At 46.9% G+C, this 24331-nt stretch overlaps 1 protein-coding gene across 2 annotated transcripts; it reads left to right on the forward strand.

Moving 5' to 3' along the window:
- Positions 1–3195: 3195 nt before the first annotated feature.
- Positions 3196–7552, forward strand: WFIKKN2 (WAP, follistatin/kazal, immunoglobulin, kunitz and netrin domain containing 2). 2 transcript variants are annotated; one of them, XM_008494474.2, is made up of 2 exons: positions 3196–3408; positions 5537–7552. In XM_008494474.2, the coding sequence occupies exons 1-2, from the start codon at positions 3208–3210 to the stop codon at positions 7046–7048; spliced, it is 1713 nt and encodes a 570-aa protein (XP_008492696.1). In that variant the 5' UTR covers positions 3196–3207; the 3' UTR covers positions 7049–7552. The 2 variants fall into 2 exon arrangements, with proteins under 2 accessions (XP_008492696.1, XP_030317718.1); XM_030461858.1 differs by lacking the exon at positions 3196–3408 and adding an exon at positions 5367–5439.
- Positions 7553–24331: the final 16779 nt, after the last annotated feature.

Consider the following 24331-nt stretch of genomic DNA (forward strand, 5'->3'; position numbering starts at 1 on the left):
ACAGCTGGGTGGCAGCAGACCCAGACAGCACCAGAAGCCGAACTGGGATGGATCCCTCTGCCCAGGCAGAGATCGATGGGAGGTGGGAGGTTCAGCAGCTCAGGGTGAGGGTTCCTGCCAAGAGCCCTTCCACAACAAAACCAGCAAATCAATCCACCATCCACTGAGGAACTCCAGGTGAGGGTGGCTCATTTTGCCTAATAAACACTATCAATGATTTGTTGTTCCTTTCAAAGTGGTTTCAGAAAAAATAAACACAAACCCCAACACCATTATAGTTTTCTGTGCACCAGAGAATCCTATTTCCCTCCTTGATTTGAAGGAGTCAAACCAAACACTGGGTCAGCACTTGGCACAGCAGGGAAGGGCAGGGATATCCCATAGGAGTTTGGGAAGAGTAAGAAAACAGGCAAAGAAATTATAATTTACAAAACCAACAACAGTTAAGGCAATTCTTGATCAAAAGCTCTAAGCAGGAGCCTGGGCATCCTAGGAGGGATTTTCAGGACTGTGGTGTAGTTGTAAGATCATAACAATGTCCATAGAGCACAGTGTGGCCAGAGACCCTGTGTCCCCTTTGGCAGGAACAGATTTGGGATGGTGCCTTGTGCCATCAGGGCTCAGGTTTGTCCCTCTGAAACCCAGAGAAAGCTCATCCCAGCTCATCCAAAAGATCAACACCTTGATCAGAAAGAGGGACTTAGCTAAATGGGACTTACCTCTCCCTGGAGAATATCCCTCTGGATGGAGGAAGACACAGGAAGCAGGAGACTGCTCCATCTGTCTGATGCAAACCAGTGTCTGATGCTTCAGAACTCCCCACAGCTGAAATGTGCCTTTGGGCAAGAAGCTCCTTGGTCTGTAAGGGGGAAAAAAGCCAAGACAGTGTTATTCCTTCCTCCTTGGAAGGAGGTCCTGTCTGTGATGGGCCCATACTGGTGGGTCACTCACTCAGCATGGCCAAAGCCTTCAAGGAGGTAGTTTTGTGGCCTCAGGAGTGGGACAGAAGCTGCAGAGCACCAGCTCCCCACCTCTGGCCTAGTGAGGGAAATGGGTAAAACAGCCCAAAAAGAACCCTGAGGATGGCAGGGATTTATCCATGGTGGCAGCACCACGGGCTGAGGGCAACCTCCATGCACATACAGCAGCTGTTGGGGTGGGACCCCCCCACTCATCCCAGCAGCTCCTCCAGCACCCAGGGTACCAACACTCCTGGAGACCCTCCCACAGCTGGGTTCAGAGCCGTAGTCAGTTCTACAATATAAAGTGTCTTTGTTTAGTCAACAGAACCACTAATACATGTGATTTTGTTGTTAATAGAGCTGTAAGAATTTTAAGTACCTCTTGGGAATGTGTCATTTTTGGTTGGCTTTTTTAGGCATCACAGGGTGCTGCGCCTGTCTTTGTAAACAAGTACTGAATAAAACATTTTGCGCACAGCCGCACTTTGTACAAGTGTCATGCAGGTTTCTAAAGTTTCAGAGAGAATAAATCAACTGCAAGCTGCTGCCTGGCGGCTGACTTCGCTCCTTATAAATAGCTAATTTGGACAACTTCTCTCCACACGTCATCTGAAATGCAAATACTCTGCCTATCGGAAAGGCGGTCACACAAATCAAAACTGCCAGAGCCTCTTGTGTGAGCCTGGGTTGCCACAGAAATGCCACAGCCAAGGGCACACAGATCACCTCCAGGTTGCTTTCCTTTCCTTTTGGGGGTGAACCAGCAGCAGGTCACTGCACTCTGCTGCCTTGCCCCAGGGGAGGAACAGGAGCTCCATGGCCTGGGCCATTCCTTGCATGGCAGCCCAGTTTGCTGCTGGTTACACTGGTTGGCAGCGATCATCTCTCAAAGGAGAATTAGGCCCAAACTCAGCCACAAAAAACAACTCTGGTTTAATAAACCCAACAGAAAAACTTCAGTGAAGTTAAGGGTTGATTGTGCACAGGGCTGTCAGGTGCATGAAACTTCCCTCCTCCCACAGCACAGAGCTCCTGGTCCAGCCCTGCAGACCCCCACGTGGGATGCAAACTCACCTGGTCCTCCCAGGAGGCTCTTAGCACCCTGCAGGATCCAACCCAGCCAGCCCAGAAGGCAGCCTGGAGGCTCTAATCCTGGAAGGTGCTGAGCAACACTGACTTCTGCCACTTGTCTCTGGATTCTGGCACGTGTTCAGCATGAGCAGGATCAGCTCCTTGCTGTAATAATCAGGGAACGAGGAACTCAGCTTGACTGAATTTTCCCCCGCGCCCCCCAATGCAAAAATGCTGTACATTCCTTTATGCAGGTTTCCATAGAGTTGAACTTCTACTATTTTTTTGTTGTCGCTGTTAAAGGGGTCAGCAATGCACTGTACAATGGGATCTGGCTGTCAGGAAATGTGGAGGAATTCAGGGACACTTTTAACATCTTGCTGGTGGGGCTGGAGTGCAGCATTAAAAGCAGCATCCTGGAAATCTCCCCAGCAAAGAGAAGAAAAAAAAAAAGCCAGGAGGAGCTTCGGTAGAAGTTCTGAAGACAGAGAGCTTTGTCGATCTTAAGTTTAAATAAGTTATTTCTTCCCTACTTCCTTTGTTAAAATATGATATTCTAGCTTTAATTGCTTCAATCCTATTACTTGTTCCTTTTAGCAAGTGATTGTGCAGCCCCTTGCCGTGGGGAAATCCCCTGCCCGCGGGTCCGTGTTATGAGACAAGTACTCTTTCACAAGTAAATGCCATTCTTAGCATAGGGAAGTACTTTAGGTCTAAAGGGGTTAAGAAGGCCTCCCTGCATTCAGAAACATGCAGGGGTCCCACCGTGCCAGTTCCAGCCTTTTAAACTCTTTCCAGCTTTTTTTTCTTGCAACAAATCTGTCTGACTGCCACCAGGACATAGGAAGCGTGTGCCTGTCAAAGAAATCAAGTTTACTTTTTCTGACTTGTTAACAGAGGCAGGGTATAAATAGAGCTAACTCTGCTCAGACTATCAGCATTTCGCTTAAAATAAGGGGGTAACTTCTGAGGACCTTTAATCCAATGAGGTCTGGACCAAACTGCACTCTCAACAGAGGCAGCGAAGGAGCTTGCTGAAGTTTTTGCAGAAGTCAGGTGCATTTGAGTTCCTCGAAAATTTCAGGCTTACCAAAAAGACCCCAAAAAACCAACCCCAAGCAAACAAGAATTACCTCCAGCTCGGTCACTGCCATTGCCCTGGAGAAGTTCTGAGATGTTGTTGGTGCTGTTCACTCGGTGGATGTGGATCTTGCTGGGGAAGAGCAGTGTCCTGTTGCTTCTGGAGGTCTCCCTGAAAGGGAGAGCTCTACCTCCCATCCGGTACTCCCACGCTGGGATATGTCCCAATGACATGAACCCCAACCTCTGGGTTGATGCCCAGAGCACCTGCAAGAGAGAGTGTGAAGCTGACCTGGTGAGTGATGTGCATTTTTCTCGTGGGTGGTGGGGTTGGGTGGTGGTGTTGGGTGGTGGGCTCCTTTGCATCGCTGGTGCAGGGGGGAAGGTGTCAGCGTTATGCAGGACTCGATGCAGGCAGCACATGTATTTAATTGACCTGCGACCTATATCAAATAGAAAAGGTTTGATGAGCTGTGGGTTAAGCAGGGAGATGTGTGGCAGCTGTCACTGTTGCTGGTGTGGGTACAGCTCTCGCTCTGTTTTCCTTTTCTTTGCTTTCTTGTCGAAAGAAACGTCTGAATTTGATACTCCAGAACTCAGCATGCCTTGGGGCCAATCCATAGTGTTCTAGCAGTGTCACCATGCTCTTTGTTGTTGGTGGCCATCAATGCTTTGTATTCCTGGGAGGAATTCTGTATGAAATAATTTGATTTAACATGTAAATCATCAGCCTTTGCTGCACTTGAAACACAAAGCGTGCTTGGAGTGCAAAACAGGGGCATGGGTAAAATGACCAGGCAGATGTTCCCTGTGATGCTCCCAGCTCAAAATGTGCTTAGCTTAAAACCCTAAAACTCATTTTTCAACCTGTCAGCACTGCCAGCTCAAACTGGCATCTGAAAATACCTGCTCATCTTGCCTCTTACATCATGCCCAACAGCAAAGCTCCTGCAGCCCAAACCAGGCTGACAGCAATGTGCACCATGCTGAAAAAAAGTCACTGGGTTTATGTTCTGTAGTCAGGCTGTTCCTGCAGTGCTAAAAGGAGTGGGGGGTGGGAAAAACAGAGAAAAAGGCTGGCCATGAAGTAAACAAAGAGATTTGCTCAGATGGGTCCCATGTGTTCTGAAGGAAGGTGCTGGTTTTGCTTTTCCCATTCCCAAATAAGCCCCCTTTATTTCAGCTACCAGGTGCAGCACTGAACAGCAACACACTTACAAAACCCCAGAAGCAGCAGCAGAGGACGTTGTTTTAATAAGTTACTGGCCAAAACCTGAAAGCCAGAATCCACTGGGTAAAAAGATTTGCTTTTGCCTGGTGGTGGCACAGAGTCCTGGGACCTTGTGTGGTCTGAGTGGTCTGCAAGCAGCCAAGGACTCCTGACCTCAGCTGAAATGTTACTTGTTCTGGTTTCTAACTTTGCTTCTGAAACCCAGTAATGTGCTGCTGGAAGGGGGGAAAGAGTTATGTTATTAGGTCATCTTTTTCCCAATAAGGAAGGGATGCTGGACTCAAGGGAAGCTATTTAGTTTGGTGGCTTAAAAAACCATTTTGTTCTCACTTCCAGAGATTCTGGGGAGGTTGTAGATGTTTAAGACCCGGTGGAAATGTGCCCCGTTGGGGACATGAAAGCAGTGGTCATGGTCCCTGAAAGTAATCAGTAACAACACAGAAGCTGTGATCACACATATCAAATACCTTTTCTGCACAGGAGATGAGACTTCTGCTAAAATTAACTGCAATTTGGAGCTGACTGTAGCTGTGATGGAGTGTAATAAATCACTAGGAGAGCGATGCTGCATTTGAAAAGAAGACTAAAATAGGACAGAGGAGCCATAATGAGCTGTTTTGGGTTTGTTTTTCTCAATACCATAGAAAAATTATTTTTGGAGCAAGAATTTCCTTACTTTTGAGATATTCTATTATTTCCTCTACAATGTGAACAATTACAAATCCTTGGCAGTTTCACCTCCAAGAGTAGGCTGTTAGACTCAGGGAATTCAAATAATACTTTACATACTTGTGTGCAAAATAAGAAGGATTACTGCCTACAGCCATATGATAAGACTTTCCATCCGCTCTTGTTTCTCAGGGTTTGTCCTCAGGCATTTCATGGAAGGGGGGGTTGTTGGTTCAGTACTCAGGGAGTCCATGTGACTCCAGGAAAGATTTCTGATGAGGTCAGTGCTTAAGAAACAGAAATACATTTGCTTTGTTGAGAAAGAAGTCTTCTCTTGAAGCACTCCTGAGACCCCAGTGTGTGTTTAGGCACCTCTCAGGACTTTTCTACTCATTGCCAGTGGGGACACTGAGTTTCAAACCACAGATATCTGTGACAGAACAGGTTCCCTCAGCTAATACCTCTTGCTGAAAAGGACTTTACTCTGTCCCCAGTAACAATTGATCTTTTTCTTTCCCCACAGGAGTGTGAGACCTTTGAGAAGTGCTGCCCCAATGTCTGTGGAACGAAGAGCTGCGTGGCAGCTCGGTACATGGATGTCAAGGGGAAAAAAGGACCAGTGGGAATGCCCAAAGAGGCAACCTGTGACCGTTTCATGTGCATCCAGCAAGGTTCAGAGTGTGACATCTGGGATGGACAACCTGTCTGCAAGTGCAAGGACAGGTGTGAGAAGGAGCCAAGCTTCACCTGTGCCTCTGACGGGCTCACCTACTACAACAAGTGCTACATGGATGCAGAAGCTTGCATCAAAGGCATTACACTGAACGTAGTCACCTGTAGGTACCATCTCACCTGGCCAAACACCAGCCCTATCCCACCAGAAACAACAGCTCGCCCTACTACTGCCTACTCTGAGACAACAGTCGTTGATATTCTGCCACCTGCTCTGGTGAACAACCCCGTCCATCAATCAGTCTACGTGGGAGAGACCGTCAGCTTCCTCTGTGATGTTACAGGGAGACCCAAGCCAGAAATCACGTGGGAGAAGCAGGTGGATGGGAAAGACAAAGTCATTATGAAGCCAAATCACGTCAGAGGGAACGTCGTGGTCACCAACATCGCCCAGCTGGTCATCTACAACACTCAGCTCCAAGACGCTGGCATCTACACCTGCACTGCCAAAAACAGTGGTGGCCTTCTCAGGGCTGATTTCCCTTTGTCAGTCATCAAAGGAGAACCCACATCCAAAGAAGCTTCCCAAAACAAAACACATTTTCCAACGGATGAGTGCCTGAAGCAACCGGACAGCGAAGACTGCGGGGAGGAGCAGACCAGGTGGTACTATGATGCGAAGAAAAACAACTGCTTTACTTTCATCTACGGGAACTGCAACAGCAACCTTAACCACTTTGAGACCTACGAGAGCTGCATGTTAACCTGCATGAATGGCCCCATCAACATCTGCAACCTGCCAGCCCTCCAAGGTCACTGCAAAGCCTACGAGCCCAGATGGGCCTATAACAGCTTGACAAAGCAGTGCCAGTCCTTCATTTATGGTGGGTGCGGAGGCAACGAGAACAACTTTGAGAGCCGGGAGGGCTGTGAAGAGATGTGCCCTTTCCCAAAGAACACACACTGCAAAGCTTGCAAACCCCGCCAGAAGCTGGTGACAAGCTTCTGCAAAAGTGACTTTGTTATCCTGGGCCGGATAACGGAGCTGACCGAAGACCAAGACTCGGGACATGCCCTGGTGACAGTGGAGGAAATTCTCAAAGATGAAAAAATGGGATTAAAATTCCTGGGGAGGGAACCGCTGGAAATCACTCTTTTGAACATGGACTGGAGCTGCCCTTGTCCCAACATGACCACAGTGGATGGCCAGCTTATCATCATGGGGGATGTCCACAACGGCATGGCTGTCCTGCAGCCAGACAGCTTCGTGGGCACCTCCAGCGTCCGGCGCGTGCGGAAACTCCGCGAGGTCATCCACAAGAAAACCTGTGAGCTTTTGAAAGAGTTCCTGGGATTGCATTAACCTCCTCCACACGTGGCAGCCTCCCAGACCCGTGTGTTACGTAGGGCTAATAAGCGCTAGGCTAGGGCACAAACTAAACCTGCTGTTTGAAGATACACCGTAGGAATTACGCAGAACCCTTATTTTAATCCATTAATGATGCTTAGCAACACTGTAGGATGGTCTTTGGCAAGCACGTAAACCAGCAGCAAAAGGCTATTAATCTTGCATTGAAATAAATTCGTCCATATAGGAGTGCCAGTTAACTAGCTGACTCACTGCAGTAATTATACAATTTTTATGTAGCTTCCATCGTGAATGATGAAATTCATAGCATTTATTTAGCTAATTGGTACACAGCTAAGTAATATGTAATGCCAACTTAATCTGTCTCATTTACAGTATGGAAATGCTATGGCAAAGGCATTATGTGTAAGTCGTGCTCTTGTCTCCTGATAGCAGCACCAATATTTCAAGAGACAAGCCCATAAATTATTGTCTAGATTTAGAGTTGTGCACCTGTAACTAATCCCTGCGTTATGAATTTGCTTCTTTTAGTTGAAATTTTTCCTAGCAGTTTTCTTTGGAATGTACCTCATTTTTAAATGGCAACTACTACCTATCTTGCAGTCCTTCCTGGAGAAAAACTCCTTTGATCCTATGCCCGGAACAACAGGTCCCTGTAGAAGCTCAAGGCACAGTCTCACCCCAAAATGACTTTTCTGTCATCAGAAGAAGGTCAGCAAACATCCTCATTCCATTGCACTTCCCTATTTTTGTTTTAATCAATATATTGTCAGCCACAAAAAGTCCAAGGCAGTGCTGACAGCTGATAAAGGCATTTATCAACCTGACTCCTCTAGAGCACTCCTTGAAACCATGGAAAACATCTTCTGCCAGGCCACTGTATTTACACCTATCAATAAATACCCTAAGCAAGGCAGTGCAGGCTGTGGGTGTGAGCACGTGCATACACATACGACTGATCACTTTAATGTTTGTCTGTCCAAAAATGTAACATTTGCCTATGCAAAAAGAAAAAAAAATAAAAATCCTTAAATAAAGCCAAGGCTGATCCTGGAAAAAAATCCTGCCTCTGCTGAGGACTCATTGCAGGGAAGAGGGGCAAAGTGGCATGAAGAGCCTTATCAGTGCTCTTTGCTTGGCTCTGGGAGTTACCCCAGCAGTGCCAGGGCTTTCAGTCTCCCACAAAAGGCCAATCCAAGGCTGGATGGAGGTCAGGACACATTTGGGGAGAGGAAGGGAGATGCAGGGAGTGCTGAGCCATGGTGCCATCTAAAGGGCTTTTTGTGGGGTGGGCAGCAGTATGGAGTCACATAATCATTTTTTTGTGGTGAGAAAAGACCTTGAAGATCATCAATCCCAACCTAACTCTACCAACCACACATTTTCCTTTGCAGGCTGGGGATGATAAGGGCTGGGGGAAGGAAATTAAATAGGTTGGGGTTTCCAGGAAAGCTTTCAGTGCTCTGCACCATGGGCTGAGACCCCACAGCACGATGGAGAACTGGGCTTCTCTCCCCATGGACTTGGCTTAGGTCACGTCTGAAATGTTCTGGCAACAGGACAGGACAGAGACCTCTGGTTATTTGTAACATTCCAGAAGGAGCTGGGTGGGAGGGAGAGGAAACTGGATTGGATTTACTGGCCAAGAACATACCTGCTTGTTTTTCTGTTGCACCTTTCCTAAGTGTAGGTGAGAAAACCTCCAATTAAAGGCCCAGAATGTTTGTGTCTGTTCTTGTGAAGACAATTTTCTGGAGCTAGGAGGTGCCATCCCTGCTGCCTCCTCTGTTGGATCATCCCTGGCTGTGGCAGGTGCCACTGTTTTGATGGCTCATCTGTCACTTCTCAAGCAAGCCGTAGGAAGTGTCTTGTTCTTGCCATACTTTCTAACACACAGAAGCATCAGAGGATGAAGATTTAATAAAGACTGGCTTTATATGGCTTTTTTTTTTTTTTTTTCCCCAAAAGCTAAAGGATTTTGCAAGTGTAGGAGTATAGGAGTGACTTGGGAGACATGTACCCAGTTGTTCCAGAAGAACTGGGATGCAAAGGCAGCTCAGAGCAAAAAGCACACAATCCCTTCCTTGCTTTTCCAGCTCATACATTGCAGTGTTTAAACCTGGGGTCTATGGTGCCACCTTCACTTCACTGCAAGGTTTAATGTGTTCCCCAGCCTCCTTTGGGCACGCAGTCCTAGGGTGCAAACAGTGAGGATCCCGGGGGACATTTGGGGTCAGATTTCCAATATGGTGCAGCACAAGAGGACACTGAACAGGCAGCCCAGCTCCCAGATATTCCTGCCCAAACCTGTGGACCCGGCTGCTGCTGAGCCCTGCAGGATCTGTGGGACTGCTTCTATGGGGTCTGTGGGATACACAGCTGAGTGTCCAACCCAGACACCATCCCACAGCCATCCTGCATGGGGACATGGTCCCTGCTCTGCCACAAATCAGGCTGATCCATTCAGCCCCTCTGGTGCCACGCAGGTGAGTTGGCTGGGACCAGCTCAGTGCCAGCAAATAGCCCTGCAGTGACAGGTCACCTAGAGAAGTGTCACACATTTTGGACATGACCATCCCCGTGTGGGATGAGGAGCCCCAGGGCACTCAGGGTTGGGCACTGTTGCCCGTGGCTGCCCCAAGGCAGAAGGAGCAGTGCCCATGGGCATCCCCCCACCTGCTTGCCAGGGGAAAAACCACCCCTCAAGCACTGCATGGGACTGACCCTAACCCTGAGTCTCTCCACCTTCTGACCTTGAAGAATTTAGCTCTCCACTCCAAGCCTGTAGTTTAGTTCAGCCTCTTATTCAACCCTTAAGAAGCCTAAAATTCAAGTCTGACCAGTCAGCCAGGCTGAGGAGAGCCCACACCCAGGGCTAGGCTCTGCAGGATGTCCTTAAAGCCCTTGCCAGGCTAATGGATATTTGTGAGCAGCTCTTCATCAGAAGATCCCCTTCGAGTTGCTCATGCCCTCAGTTTTCCATCCTGCTCTCTCAAGGTTTTCAGCATGGAAATGCCAATATTTACATTTTGTATTTAAGAGTATGAGAGGAGAGAGAGAAAGGGAGAAGCCTGCTTGAGTCCTCTCCCTGTACAGCAGAGCATGAGTGCCTGTTTGAGGCTCTGGAAAAGAGCTGGAGGAAGGATGTCACCTCCAAAGCCAGGCAGCTTTGGCCATCAGCCACTCCCAAAGCTCTCTCCAGTGTGGACACTGGAGGAGCAGATCTCCCAGATACCAGCCTGGGAAGCAGCAAGGGAGCAGAGCTATGTTAACTGGGTCCAAGACATGCAGGAGCTCCCCAGGGCTCCAGAACAGATCTGAAGCCACTTCTGGATAGGCAGGAGGCCAGGGCAGAGCTGCTGGAGCCAGCGTGGCATATCCACATCCAGCCTGGAGAGCAGAGGAAAAGGGCAGCACGTGGCTGTGCACACCCTGCAGCTCAAGCTCAGTGGAAAGCACCCAGCACATGGACCCAAAAGTGAGTCACAGGTTATTCTGCAAACTGAGCAGGCCAGCAGCTCTATTCACAGGGAGGGCAAAATGGCAGCAAAGATGTGAGAGCAGAGCAGCTTCTGCTAGAAAACATCCAGAGAAGAGACAGGGGCTGAGGCATCCTAGAGCTGGTGGTGCAGGGCATGAGGACCCTGTGTTAGCAGGCACAGAGAGATGGCTGGAGGATTACTCAGAGATGGGATCCTCCATCACTGCAAAGCTGAGAGCAGCTGAGGTCAAAGGGAAGAGGAAATTGAGTGTGTGCTCATTGCAGGGCCGTGAGATGAGGTCAGGCAGAAATTTTGACGAGCAACAAGCTCCAGAACTAGGAGCAAACAGAGATGATGACACCATTAAAACGTGATTCAGAGAGCAAAGATATTTAAGAGCTTAGTTCCCAGTTGTCTCAAAGGGAATTGGGATCCCTACAAGAATCACTGCCTGACCATGGGTCTCAGTTCCTGAGGGATGTGGCTGTGACAAAGGTCATGCAAGATTTCAGCCAACACCTAATGGCAAAAGGAAGGAGTAATTCAGCTGGCACCAGATTAGCACCTTGCACCACAAGACCCACTTCCTGCACCTGAAGCACCCTGGGCAAACCCTGGTTTGCTGCCATTCCTGTGGTGTGCACGTGCTGTGAAATTCTCCCTGTAGATAATTACCAGATCACAGGCAGGCTGGGTAACTCTGAGGTTGGATGGAGCCAGGTTTCCAAAGGCACGGCTGTGAAAATGTCACCCCAAGCAAGGAGTTAGAGTTTAGAGCCTGTGTTTTTAATACCAAATATTTAGTGTTTTCTCCTTCGCCAGCACTGGTTACTGATTGACTACAAGTGACCTCCAACTGCCTTATTGATTTACAGCTGCTGTCAAAGGACAGAAAAATGAGCCCCATATCCAGGATCTGAGAAATAATCTGAATGGAGGTTGCACAACTGAATAAATGTTCTGCCAGCTCTTTAAATCTTGAAAAAAAAAAAGAAAAAAAACAAAAAAAAAGGTCAGCTTGAGCTTCTGCTCTCCAGAGCAAACACCAGTGGGATATGAGGATGACACTGCAGCTCCAGCAGACATATCTATTAGCCAAAAAGCAGCACAGCCCCTTGAATTCACAGCTATTTATGGCTGGGCAAATGATATGACATTCAAGGCTGAGAGCAGAGAAAGCAAATGGAAAGTCTTCCAAGGCTGCTCTGCAGTTCAGGTTTCAGTCAGGAAACTCTGATTTCAGTGTTTTACCCTGTGCACAGCCCTGGAACCACCTTTCACCTCAGCCAGTCCTCCCAGTGCCTGGGCTGGGGGGGTTAACCATCCAGCTCAAGAACCAGGAGCCCAACTGGTACCGTTTGCAAGGTCTCCACCAAGCTCAGGCTTGGACCTGCATGTCCTGTGGAAGCCCACGGCCACAGCAGCTCTGACAGCATCACCAAGCACAAAACCCAACAGATATGGATTTCTGCATTTCAGGGGTTTGGGGTGGGAAGGGGCCTCCTACAAATCCCACTCTGGGGCATCTTGTACCATCTCCTGGGCCATGAGGCACTGGTGCTTACAGGATGGATAGAGCTGTGGGGCTTGTCCCACCTGGCAATTCCTCCGCCCTCTCATTTGTCCCTGAGATGGCTAAAAATGCAGGAAGAAAGGAGAAGGCTGGAGAAAAAAAATGAGGAAAAGATTCATCTGGAAAGGAGAGCAAGCATTTTTGGGGGGTTAAACTGGCATGACAACATGGTAGTTAGACTGGATGAACTGGCATTCAGAACAAGGGAGTTGTGCCTTCTCTTCCTCCTCTGCTCCTCTCCTAACACACCCAACCAAGGGGGTATTGTATGTAACACGTGTAGAGGACACGACTTCCTCTACTGCTTGAAATAACTAGAAAAACAACTGTGATAAATCTCCAGGATCAGATGGTGCTCACTCAAGGGTAAAAGTACTCACATAAGAATTGCTTAACCATTAACTGCAGAGGGTAACCTTTGCTTCAGTTTGCGGCAGGACCAGAGGGTGGAAGGTAGCAACCATGGGGCTAATTATAGAAAAAGGCTCTTAGGGGCTGGGATGAAAACTCAGCAAGTCTGGCAGAAACTGTAACAGAGGGTACAAGTCACAGCTGAATGATAAAGATGATGTAAAGAGGAAGATCCTGTGGGGTTCAACAGAGGGAAGTGGGGCTCTGTTACACTTAACTTTCAAGCAGTCACAAGGGCAGAGATTGTCCAACTTTGGAGCAAGACTTCAGAGCAAATTCCTCAGCCAAAGGCTTTAAAGGCACTGGGCTGCCCTACAGGGAGAGGTAAGGCAGTCTCTTGAGGCCAAAACTTTGGGAAGCAAGGGTGAGGCTGGGAGGTCAGTTTTCACAATGAAGGGAAGACACCAGCAGCATCCCAGGGGACCTGGGCCCTTGATGTTGATGATCTGGAAGAGGGATGGGAGATGTGGGTTACAAAGGTGGCTGTTGAGATCAAGGGCTGCAAAAGCACAAGCTGGCTGTGAGGAGCTGTGGAAGGGCACAGTAATACCAAGTATCAGGATGATCAAACAGCAGCTGAAATGCAATACTGATCAATATCCATGAGAGGAAGAGTGAGGCCTAACTGTGCATTTCTATGACAACTTAAAACAACCTCTTCCCATTCCAGACCTGGATGATCTTCACATGGATGTGACCAAGGTGGCTGGTCCAGCTCTGGTGGTCAAGCAGCATGCTGAGCAGATCCCACACATCACACCTCTCAAACCTGTGCCAGCAGATGATGACCTGCATCACTCCCATTAACAAGCACAAAAGCCTATGGACATCTCAAACCACCAGCAGCACATGCACATCATGCTCAGACTGGGTTTTTTGCTGCCTTGCTACAAAAACACCACTTCATATGAGCAACTAAGATCACCAGAAAAATCTCAGCCACATCCCAGCCCCATAAGGCCAAATCTTGCTAAAATCAGACCCTTCCCTCCATCTGCCCCCACAAGCATGTCATGCTGATGGAAGGACAACAGTCACAAGTCACACATCTCCCAGCTCCACAGCCCTGGTTGTCTTTAGCAGGTGTCCAACCACTGCTGCATTTATGGTGGTTGGAGAAGACACTGGAAATCACAAAGCTCCATCAGGAAACAACTCCAAGGTTGGCCCTGGCAAAGTCACTGCACCCCTGGACAGAAAGCAAGGAGCAGCCAGGAGATTACACAGACAGCTGTGGGGCAGAGGACATCTCATTATCCTCAACAGGACTCATCACATAAACTGTCAGGGCCAGGTTCTCCATCCAGAGGTGTCCAACACATAGAATTTAATCCCACAAACCCAGCCCAAACACTCAAAATTAGTGCACCCCGGCAAGGACGACCCAAGGTCTTCCTCACACGGTCACATCTTCCTATTCTGGCAATATTTGGGGTGCAAATGCGAAAAGAAAAAAAAGAAAAAAAAAGAAAAAGAAAAAACCACCCACCTCACATCCTAATGGCTGAAATGACGTCAGGAGGCCGGGAATTGGGGCAGGAACCTCCGGAATTCTGCTCCCAGCACCCGACACGAGGTGGCGTCTGGCATCCGGCTTTGGGGACCCGGCCCCGGCTTCCTTCCCAGCCGCCTGCTTTGGTTGCTGCTTTAAAGCGAAGCCTTCTCGAGGTGTGGTTGGATTTGCCCTGCCCGACATAACTGAATCACAGGCACTCATCGGTATAATTTAGATTTTCTAAAGGGAATTAACACTCCCCCCACACACCCCCCGAGCTGCTCGGCTGGGTCTCCTCCCACTAATTCCACCCATGCCTGGTTAGGAGTCCAGTAGGAGAGATTTTAGGCTTATTGGGGGAAAAAAGATATTGTAGAGAGTGTGATAAGGCAATCAAATCCATTTCCAGAGCCAGACACAATGTAGCGTTTACCCGAGACTTTTTTCTCCCCCTTTGCATATTGGTCCAGTTATTCAGAACTATTCATGAATCTCTTCAGTGAATAATACTTGAGCTGCAGATTGCCTGAAAAGTGAATATTGCAAGCAAATCCTCCATCTCTGCTGTAATTTATTTTAGCCACCAGATGTACACTACTCAGGTAATTAACTCAGGATGAAACTCGAATTGTTTATTTGGTTACAGTACTTGCAATTCACAGTGTTTACTGTGCTAGCCAGCTCCAAAAGTCATCTAATCAAGAGATGGGCAAAAGTATCTTATTTCTGACATAAGGAAATTGTTGGTTGTCCTGGTTGATTTGCTGCTCCCAGGCAATGTGTGCCCAGAGCTGCAGTGCTGGATGGGCTGACTGCAGACACACCAGATGTGCACCAAGGCACAAGCACACACAGATTAAAAGGAAAAAGTGAATGGCTTTCCCAGATCTACTCCTCCAACAGCTGTGAGAAGCAGAGCTTACACCAAAATCTCCTTACCTCTTGTTTCCTGATGATATTTTTAACTCTGAAAATATTAGAAGCAGGGTAGGGTGGGCATTTTTCTCCCTGACTCTCCAGCCCACATCTGAGTTCAGGGTTATTTACACTGTTTGCATTTTGGAGCTGCCTGGAAGGGGGCTGCACCCTGGCAGTGGGGATGGAGAGATGCTCCTCACTTGCAGAGAGCTTGCAGTCCAAACTGGTGGGTGACAGGACAGAGCAAGTGACCCTGAGTGCCACAGCCCAGCAGAGCATCCTTGGTGCTGGTCATAGAGGCAGGAAGGGCTGAACCACCTTTCTGCAACTGTTACTTGTTGGGCTTTTGCTTACAAAAATATCCAAGTGTGCTGGCAACCCAAAGAGCGTGGGATCATGAGTCACATCCCTCAGTGTCAAAAACTTGGCTTTCAAACCTGCTTGTTTCTTTTTAAGCAAATAAATTCTTGGATGTTTGTGTTGTTCTTATAATTTGCCTTGGGATGGCAGAGCCATTCAGCAGCACAGGTTTATGTGCTCCATTGCCACCACCAGCACCAAACACATGCTCTTTTTTCTCACTTTTAATTGTGAATGGAAGTTTAAGGTCTTGCTTCATCCCATAATTTCCAAAGCAGGAGGTTTTGGAGTCAGACATCAGCCCCACGGAGACTCAAAGGAGGGTCCAGAGGAGCAGTGTTGCCATCTAGGGACCTTCTGAGAGCTCTCACAGAGTTTTCCCCAAGATGGGATGCTCTGCTGCATTGCACTGGGGTAGTGGCTGTTTGCCAGCTGGCTGCAGGTGTGCTGGGATGGAAGCAGGTTTTGGAGATGGGCTTTTTGGCTTGGCTTTTGTTTTCCTGCAAAATTATCAGCCCTTGTGGCTCAGTAGTATGTGCCAGCCAGAAATGCTGTTCCTCAGCCACCAGCCCATCACCCATCCCCTCTCTCGTGGGCTCAAGGGACATTTTCATCCTGAGAGGCACCTCTACACCTGTTACTTATCAATTCAATTTTTCATCTTTAGCTCTGGAAGTTTTTCAACGGCACAAAAATTGAAGAAAGATTTGCAGCTTCCACCCTGACAGGAAGATTTACACATCAGCAAATGATTTGTAACAAATACGGTGTAAGATAGATGGAGCTGCTCTTCTTCTTCACAAATTATTCACAGACTGTGGGCTTGAAGAAGAAGAAATTTTTTTCCTTGCTTTGTAAAATAGACACACATGCATTTTTTAATTATTATTTATGACTACTTTCACTATAAAAACACCCCATGAGAGCATCTTTTGCAGAACTCTTGCAGCTCGCAGGCTGTTTAGTTGGTAATCTGGGGAGAGGACAGATTTGGTTGTGGTTTTTTTCTCTTTCTCCTTTCTTCAGTAATTGCCTGGGCCAGTGACTTTTGTCACGAGTTTGAGCCTCTGGGCATTACAAGGTCATAAAATTTAAGTTGCTGGTCTCCCCTTTTCTCACCAGCCTGCTCAAGGGAGCATATCACAGAAACAGCTCCTGGATTTTGCTGGGTGAGCACAGCTCCTTAAATCAAGCTCCAGGGCAAATGCTCTTGACTGGCCATTTGAGTTTGTGTTCTGCAAGCATTCCCCAGCAGGATGAAAAAAGTGCTGTTTCTACAAAGGTTTCTGGCAAGAAGTGAGGTTTCTAGAGCCTCACGGGAAGGAGAGGGTGGAGATGGACACGTAAAGAGAAACAGGGATCCCTGACACCCTGAAGGGCTCAGAAAGATATTTATAGGTAAGACATTTGGGGTTTTGCTTAAATTCCATATTTCCCATGTAAGGGACTAATTTTCTTTTTCTGGATAAGACTTTCTTTTCCCTACTTCCATAGCTAGCATTAAAATGCATCTCCATGCATTTGGCAGTGGTTTATGTGGGTGCAGATCCTCCATCCAGCTGTGCTACATTCATTTGGAATTTGTAGCTTTCCTTTCTGGCCAGCCAGGTGAGTGAAGCAGCTCCAAACCTTGCTCTGGTGGCAGCTGCATCCTGCAGGAGTCACACAGCCCTGTGAAGCACGCTTTGCTCCAGACTACCTTAGAAAATCAAAGAGCTCATTACAGACAAAAAAGAAACAAAACAAAACAAAAAGAGAAATATAATATTTTTGCCCTGAAGATTCAGACCCTGCTAGGTGCTAAGTAGGTTGCTATTCAAATCCCTGTCTTCATGGCTGGTGTGTTCCAGATGTGAACACGTGTGTCTACATTACAAATCAATGTGTGCAAATCATACAACATATGCAAAAGTCACTGGCCTGTGAGCTGAGCAAATACACAATTGGTCTGTGAATCCATTACTGGTAGGAGCAGATGGATTGCTTGCTGAAATAAATGCATGTGCAAACTCCTCTAGGTCTGCTTTCAAAACCACCCATTTGTTTGCATAAGATGGTGTAGCCAGGCTCCTACACTCTGCTGCAAACCTTCAGGTGCTTTCATGTTTGCATAAAGAAAATCTGAACATGGATACCCTTTTGCAAACATAGCTAAAAAAAAAATAATCAAACTCTCTTTTGATTTGTAATGTGTGAGTAAAGCATTGTTTACATTCATGCACTGCTAATTGGAATCATCCATAATACGTCAGCTGGGGGCAGAGGAAAATGGGCTCAGAATAAAAATATCTACAAGACCTGGTCCTGCAAACGCTGAGTAACTTTATGTACTGCTCTTGAGCAAAATAATTTTATTCATCCCTTCTGGTGCTGCACACTGAGGATGGCTGGAGGTACCGAGAGCAAGGGAGGGAAATAAAGAGCTAATTTTTCCCTTATTCTGCTGTTGCATCCTCAGCTGACAGAAAAGGTCCATGGGGTGGGGCAAAGCACATTTATTTGCTTTCTGGCTGCTTGGGTGGGTGCTGCTCTCTCACCTGCAGGAACCTTTTTGCCCCCAGCACAGTTTTCCAGGCCACGACTCCCTGGATACCCTGGAGACCTTCTGCTGACACAGGGGGAGGAGGATGAAGAGGAGAACACACACACACACACACACAAATACACACACAGAGGCCCATGACTCATCAGCTGCTGGTCCAAAACCAAGCTGGTGGTTCCAGCCCCTTTTCCACAGCACAATTCTGAGAGCAGGCACAGGGTGGGTTCTCAGTGGGCACCTTTGTTGGCAGCCAGGGGCAGGAGCAGCTGCTGACGTGGCACCCGGCTGTGTCACCTTGCTCTGTCCCCTGCTCCTGGAGGGAGCTTTGCCTCCAGCTGCAAGCAGGGGCTCTGCCTACCTCCTCCTGCCTAATTTTTATATTCACTCTGATGTCTTCAAGCAAAATCTAAAAACAAATGAGGAAAGAGCCAAGCAGAGTATAAGGAGGTGGAGGCATCTCCCCTTGATAAATCCTTCCTCTTCCTTCTTTTCCTTATTTCCGTCCCTTCCACTTTCTTCCCCTACCTGTTGACTACTATAACAGAAAACCTGCAATTTTAACGTGTGAAGCTGTTACAATTTAAAATAATTCCTTTAAAAAAAAAACAAAACCAAAACAACCACAAATCCAGAGAAAGAAAGCATTTCCCCTCCTGCTGCTCTGCCACCCGCAGCACCCAGCACCCAGCCCTCACCATCCCAATGCTTCTCAGCAGACACACTCCCACCCTGACAAAAGTCAATGTTTGCATTTATCACCTATATTTTTAGTGCATCCTAGAGCTGGCCATGCCTCAACACAGCCTTGTGGGCCAACTGCCATGATGAAAGGCACCTCCCTGCAAATGCTACTTCATTTCTGGAAGGGCCGAGGAAAGAAAAATCCCCAAGTGACTCCTGGCAGGAGCTGGATGCAGGGTCCCCGTTTCACCAGTCCTTCAGGTTCTTCCAGTTCATGAGGGTAAGGTGCACAGCAAAGGCATTTGCTCTGCAAGTGGCCTCCCAGCACCTGACCTCTGTGTAAAGGCAAACAGCAGCAAACCCAGCACAAACCCCTCACCCCAGGCTGAAAGCATCGTGGAGGGACAATTGGAGTAAACCTGTTGAGTTTTGGTGGTTTTCTGGGGTCTGCTTCTAAGAAGACTTCAAAGAGTTACAAATATCAGTGACCAATTTCCAATTTTCCTGGGGTTTTTTTCTGTTTTTTTTTTCTCTCAACTGGCTTGTCCCTGTACTTCTAGGACGCTGTTGACTGTAATGCCATGCACTAACACCTTCACTGTGGGCACTGAGCAGCCCAGGTCACCTCCAGCACAGGGGATTTGTGCCCCTGCCTACTGTAAGTGACAGTCACTGCCATTCAGTCACACTCCATATCAGCTTCCTTGAAAACATCCCCATGGAGCAGCTGTCCCCAGCTGAAGTGCATCCCAGTTAGGTAGAAGATCCTGTAGGGACAGAAGGTAAATAATACTTTCTCTTCTCCAGTGCTATGGGAGGGGTTGTGCATTTCACAGGAGAAAAAACCCAAGCTTTGTGGTGCCCAAAGCCATGGCTCACCTTGTCCCCAGCTTCACAGGGGGTGGCTGGTGGCTCCTCCATCTCTGCTCCCTTTCCTTCTCTTTCAAGGACAGGGACAGGGGCTTTTCTAAGGATAAAATATTGGTGGTATTATACCCTGGGGTCACACAGAACTCTCAGGCAAGAAGGAAACCTCCTCTGAGAGGCTCAGGAATAGGGTTAAACCTCATGGTGACAGGAACAGAGGCCCAGAGCAATCAAAACTGCTGCTGGCACCCAGGAGCAGGTAAGCATGGTGGGCAGGTCATTCCCAGCTGTCCATGGTATGGTTTATCAAGTGGTTATGAAGAAAGAACTCCCCCAAAAAATGAGAAAAGAAAGAAATAACTAGCTAGAGGTTATTCAACCTGAGATTCACCTTGTTTTCCCACCTGCCCAGATACATGTCATTATGTGAGAGGCTGGAGATCATTTACAGCCCTCAATTTAAGGAGGTCTAGCAGGGAATGAAAGAAAGGGCTTTGGATGAAGGTAACTGTGATAGTTCTTTGACTATCCTCAATATCTACAGACATTTCCCCTCTGCCTGTAAAAGCTACATGACCTTAAGCATCCTTAAGGAAAATAACAGCACTCTGGCCAGCAGATGACTAACTGCTTGCAAACAATACAGATATATTTATATATAAAACAAAAACCTTCAAAATATCCAAAGGTGACAATTTCCCACAGAAGGGACTGAAAACGGAGTACTCAAGCACACTCATTCCAAAAAGCAACTGGGAACCAGACAGTGTGAGCCCCAACCACTGCACCCCAGACAGAATAAGCCTTTTGTTTGAGCAAATGCAAATGTCAGGAGAGGGAAGGGACCAGTTGCTACCAGTCCAGCCATGCCCCCGGCAGCAGGGTCAGACTGGGTGGCCTCAGTTCTCTCCAGAAAACAGTCAAAGTCAAAACCCTAACTCTGCCTTTTGAAGAGGTTCATCTCAAAGTCATTCTCACAGATGATCCCCATCTCCGCTTGCATATTGCTCATTTTCTAATTTTGTCAGGCAGACATTTAAGTGTGTGGAGTCCATTTGTGCAGGCATCAGAAAGCCAAACTCACTGGAGATCTCAGACCAAAATGTATTTTAAAATGCATTATTAACCACACATTACCCACAGCAGAGGAAAAACTCCAGTGAAAGTTAAAGACAAAAGTCTGTCTTGCATAGCTAAGATTTGCCTCCTCAAAGTTACCTCTGTTGTAGGTGAACAGGGTCATTCTCCTCATCATCCATCCATCCATCCATCCATCCATCCATCCTCTTCTGAGCTTTTGTGGCCACAGTGGAAGAGTCAATGCTGCAGGAAAGGAAGGGATAAAGTACATGACATTACTACAGCAGAAGTGTTTACAGGATTCAGGAGTCCCATGTTTCCATTGACAATTAACTACAGCTCAGCAGAGAAACATCGTTCTCTACTACAACTATGGGTATTTTTAGATAAATACATTCCACAAATATTTTGTAAAGAAATCTTCTTTGCCTAAAGCATCTACTTCTTCTGAAGCCTCCAGTGGTACAATGTAAACCGTGTTATTAATAACAATTGTTCCTGTATTTGTTTCTTGAACACAGATGACAAAATACACAGTTTATTTGGGAGTGTCTGTATACTCTTCTATTTCTGTCCTTCTTATTCAACCCTGTAGAGTAAAAGAGGCAACTGTGAGTCCAGAGAGGGACACAGCCCTGCCCTGAAGAGATTACAGTCTCCATCAGATAATACCCTGCAAATTATACATGGTGAGGCACAGACCTCAGAATGGGGAGAACAGCTTGGTTTGGGAAAGAAACTAAGAAAAGCAAGTTTTAAGGAAGACTTTGAAGGAAAACAGAAGGAAAAAATTAAGAGGGGGAAACCTAGAAATTACAAAGAATGAACAAGGTAAGAGCACAACACTGGAAAAAGTGTTGATCTGTACCAGTGAGATCCAGACCCTACATTTAGCTGATGTTCTGATACCTGACTTTGGGCAGGGAAGCTGCTCCGCTCTGGAAACCAAAAGTTGAAAGACAACCTTACTGACCTCTGGAAGTCCATCACCCCCAGATGTGTACCATCTGCTGAGGTGATCCTACAGTCAGCCTTGTGCACAGTTCTCCAGTGTCACCAGCAGCTTTGTTCACCTCTTGGCACACTGGGGGACCACAAAGAAACCTCAGACAAAGTGGAATGGGTGGCTTAGAGACTGAGCAGCTCCACCACATGATGCCTGTGCTTCCCTCTCATTAATTGGGCTAGCAGAGCACCTCCTCCAACAGCTCATCAAGCTGTGTCTTCATTTGGAGACTCAGCTGAGCAGGAACAAGCACAGTAGATGTGTTGTAGTGAGGACAGGGCAAGATGTAAGTGAGGCAAGGGCAGGGAGAGAGGACAACGTTTGTTAGGTCAGCTGATGTGCTTGGAAAAACTAGACATGCTTTCAGGCACACAAGGCTTCCTTAGTCTGAAATAGAAGCAATAACCTTAGAGCTAAATACAGGCTGAGAATAATTGTTCTGTGTTAAACTTCATTATATTAATGAATTAGGCAATTTGAGAAAAAGGATGATTGGTTCCTGTTGATCAAAGGGAGGATACTGCCAGAGGACAGCTGATAATGTCATTTATGGCACAAAGAGAGAGTCAAAGAGACAGGAATAATGATTGCCTAGGGATGGATGGTGGTAGCAAAAATTATAATGTAATAGGCAATCAATATCTGTGTGATTTTTATATCCTAGAGTCAAGAATCTTAGTAGTCCGACTGTCTTCTCAAGTAGTTTGGGGACCTTCCCTGAAGGTCAGGAGTAGAGATGCAGTTGTTGATTTCTTACCCAGTGTTTCAGTCCTTGATCCATTTCTACAAGTTAATTGGAGCTGGTTGCCTGCAGTTGTTGCCACCAGACTATCAAATCTGATGCAAACTGCACAGGCAGGAGGGTGGGGGAGATCTCAGTCCTTCTGTAGTACTCAGAAATCTGATTCCATTAAGCAGCTGTGGTTAATTGCCAACACTTATGAGTTCATCACCATCCTTTAGATATTTTGTTTCCTGTGACAATCCAGTCCCAGAAAACCTGTAATTTCCTAAGGATCTACGTTTTTACCTAAAAATTAAGCTCCTAGTGGACTTGTAGAGAAAAGCTAGAACATTCTGAAATGTATTTAAAGTCTATACCCAGAAGAAAAATTAATATGGTGAGAGGTTGATTACTAGTTATGATTATTAGTTATGATTACTTCATAATTTCTCAAATATTTTTGGAGGTCTGAGTCACAAATTCTTGAGAGATTTGGTTTGACACTACTGAAACAACCTTTAGGGACAGCAGTAGCAGTCTGGAAGGCATAAATGGAGAGCATCATTATGCAGCGCTTAAAAATGAAATATCAATTGTTCTCAAGTAAGATACGACCTATGGCTTAAAGCTGTGAATAAATATGAGATTCACAAACATCTGCAGAGTAGGTAACCACCCCAGGCATTAAAAGGTTCATCTGTAGTCAGGAATTTTGCACTTTTCCCACTAAACTGCTGAACAGTGGAGCTGCTCACACCTGACTAACCCTGAGAGACAGAGACTGACTGAGAACCCCTTGGCTTCAAAAAGGCATTGCAGTTATCTACATCTGAGACTCAGCAGGGAGTTCAAGTATGGGGCTTAAAATCACTGAAACTACTCTTGACAAGGATGAAGCAATCTGTTGAAGACCAGGCAGACATTTCATAGCACAGCTGGTGGCAGAACTCAGCAGCTCTGTCTCTGTGCTGGCACATGGGATGCTTAACCTTATGGTCTAATGAAAATCAAAAGGGAATTTGGTTTAGTTTGTAAAATCTGTATGCAAGTCTAATTTTGGCCAGCAGCAACTTCAGTGAGTAGGTTGGTATAAAATGTTCACGATTTGTACTGGAGGAATATATATATACTTTCATATCTATAGAAACACCCACAGAAATTCCTTTAGGGAATCACAATAGTTGGTATGTGAGACCTCACTGCTCCAGAGCCTTTCTGCTCTGGGGGATGAATCAGGCTCCATATACCATGGACAATGATAACCAAGTGATCAAAAGACAGCAATAGCCAGCGACTGTCTGACACTTGCTAACAGTAAATTCCAGTGGAGACAGAGGAGGAAAGCAACAGAGAAAAGGGCACTGACTTGCCCAGAGTAAGATCTGGAATGTGGGGTGCTCAAGCTGTCATCTTTTATACCATATTCCTCACTAACCTGCCACCTCTCATTTCCATCACTGTGACTGAAAACTCCCACACTGCTGCATTGCTGGATGAGGCTGCCCAAGCAGCAAATCCAGCCAGTTCCATGAGACTGTGAGAACCTAACATAATCCTTAGCTGTATTCTGACATTCAGCAGTTCTTTACTCTCTGTCTTTAGAGGTAAAGTGAGGTGGAATAAGCCTTAGCCTACAAGGGGCAGAGGGAGAGGGTACCTGATGGAGATGAGAGCCTTGAGTGCTGAAGTCTCCCCTGGCACAGCAGTTCCTGGCATCCAACAATTTGAGACAAGGTCAGAGGGAATCAGTCTGGGTGAAAAGAGGAGCAGCATGAAAACTTGGTGCAGCAGAGCAAGAGGCAGCAAGCAAAGGGAGCAACACACAAGTTGGTCCATCCAAGAATGCTGTGGGAGAGGCAGAAAAGACAAAGGAATGGGTTATGGGTGCAGCAGGGAATTAATTGCCAGGGTTTCCATATCTGTTTTTAATGGCATTAATGTTATATCAGCATTATCACAAAGATACTAAACAATAATAAAAGCAGTGCATCCCCTGAGTCCTCTTTTGGTTTATGCCGTGGGTAGTCTTGAAGCTAAGGGGACAGGGGAATGCAGGGCAACAAGACCCATGAGGGCATGGAGCTGGCAGACTGTTTAAATGTGATGGTTTCCCAGGTCCCAGGGAAGGAGAGGGTCTC

This window comes from Calypte anna, chromosome 18 (assembly GCF_003957555.1).
Source record: "Calypte anna isolate BGI_N300 chromosome 18, bCalAnn1_v1.p, whole genome shotgun sequence".
NCBI lineage: Eukaryota > Metazoa > Chordata > Aves > Apodiformes > Trochilidae > Calypte > Calypte anna.

Coding starts and splice junctions, on each gene's coding strand:
- WFIKKN2 (XM_008494474.2), top strand. CDS start 3,208: ATGTTGTTGGTGCTGTTCACTCGGTGGATGTGGATCTTGCTGGGGAAG. Junction 3,409..5,536: donor GAGAGTGTGAAGCTGACCTG/GTGAGTGATGTG, acceptor CTTTCCCCACAG/GAGTGTGAGACCTTTGAGAA.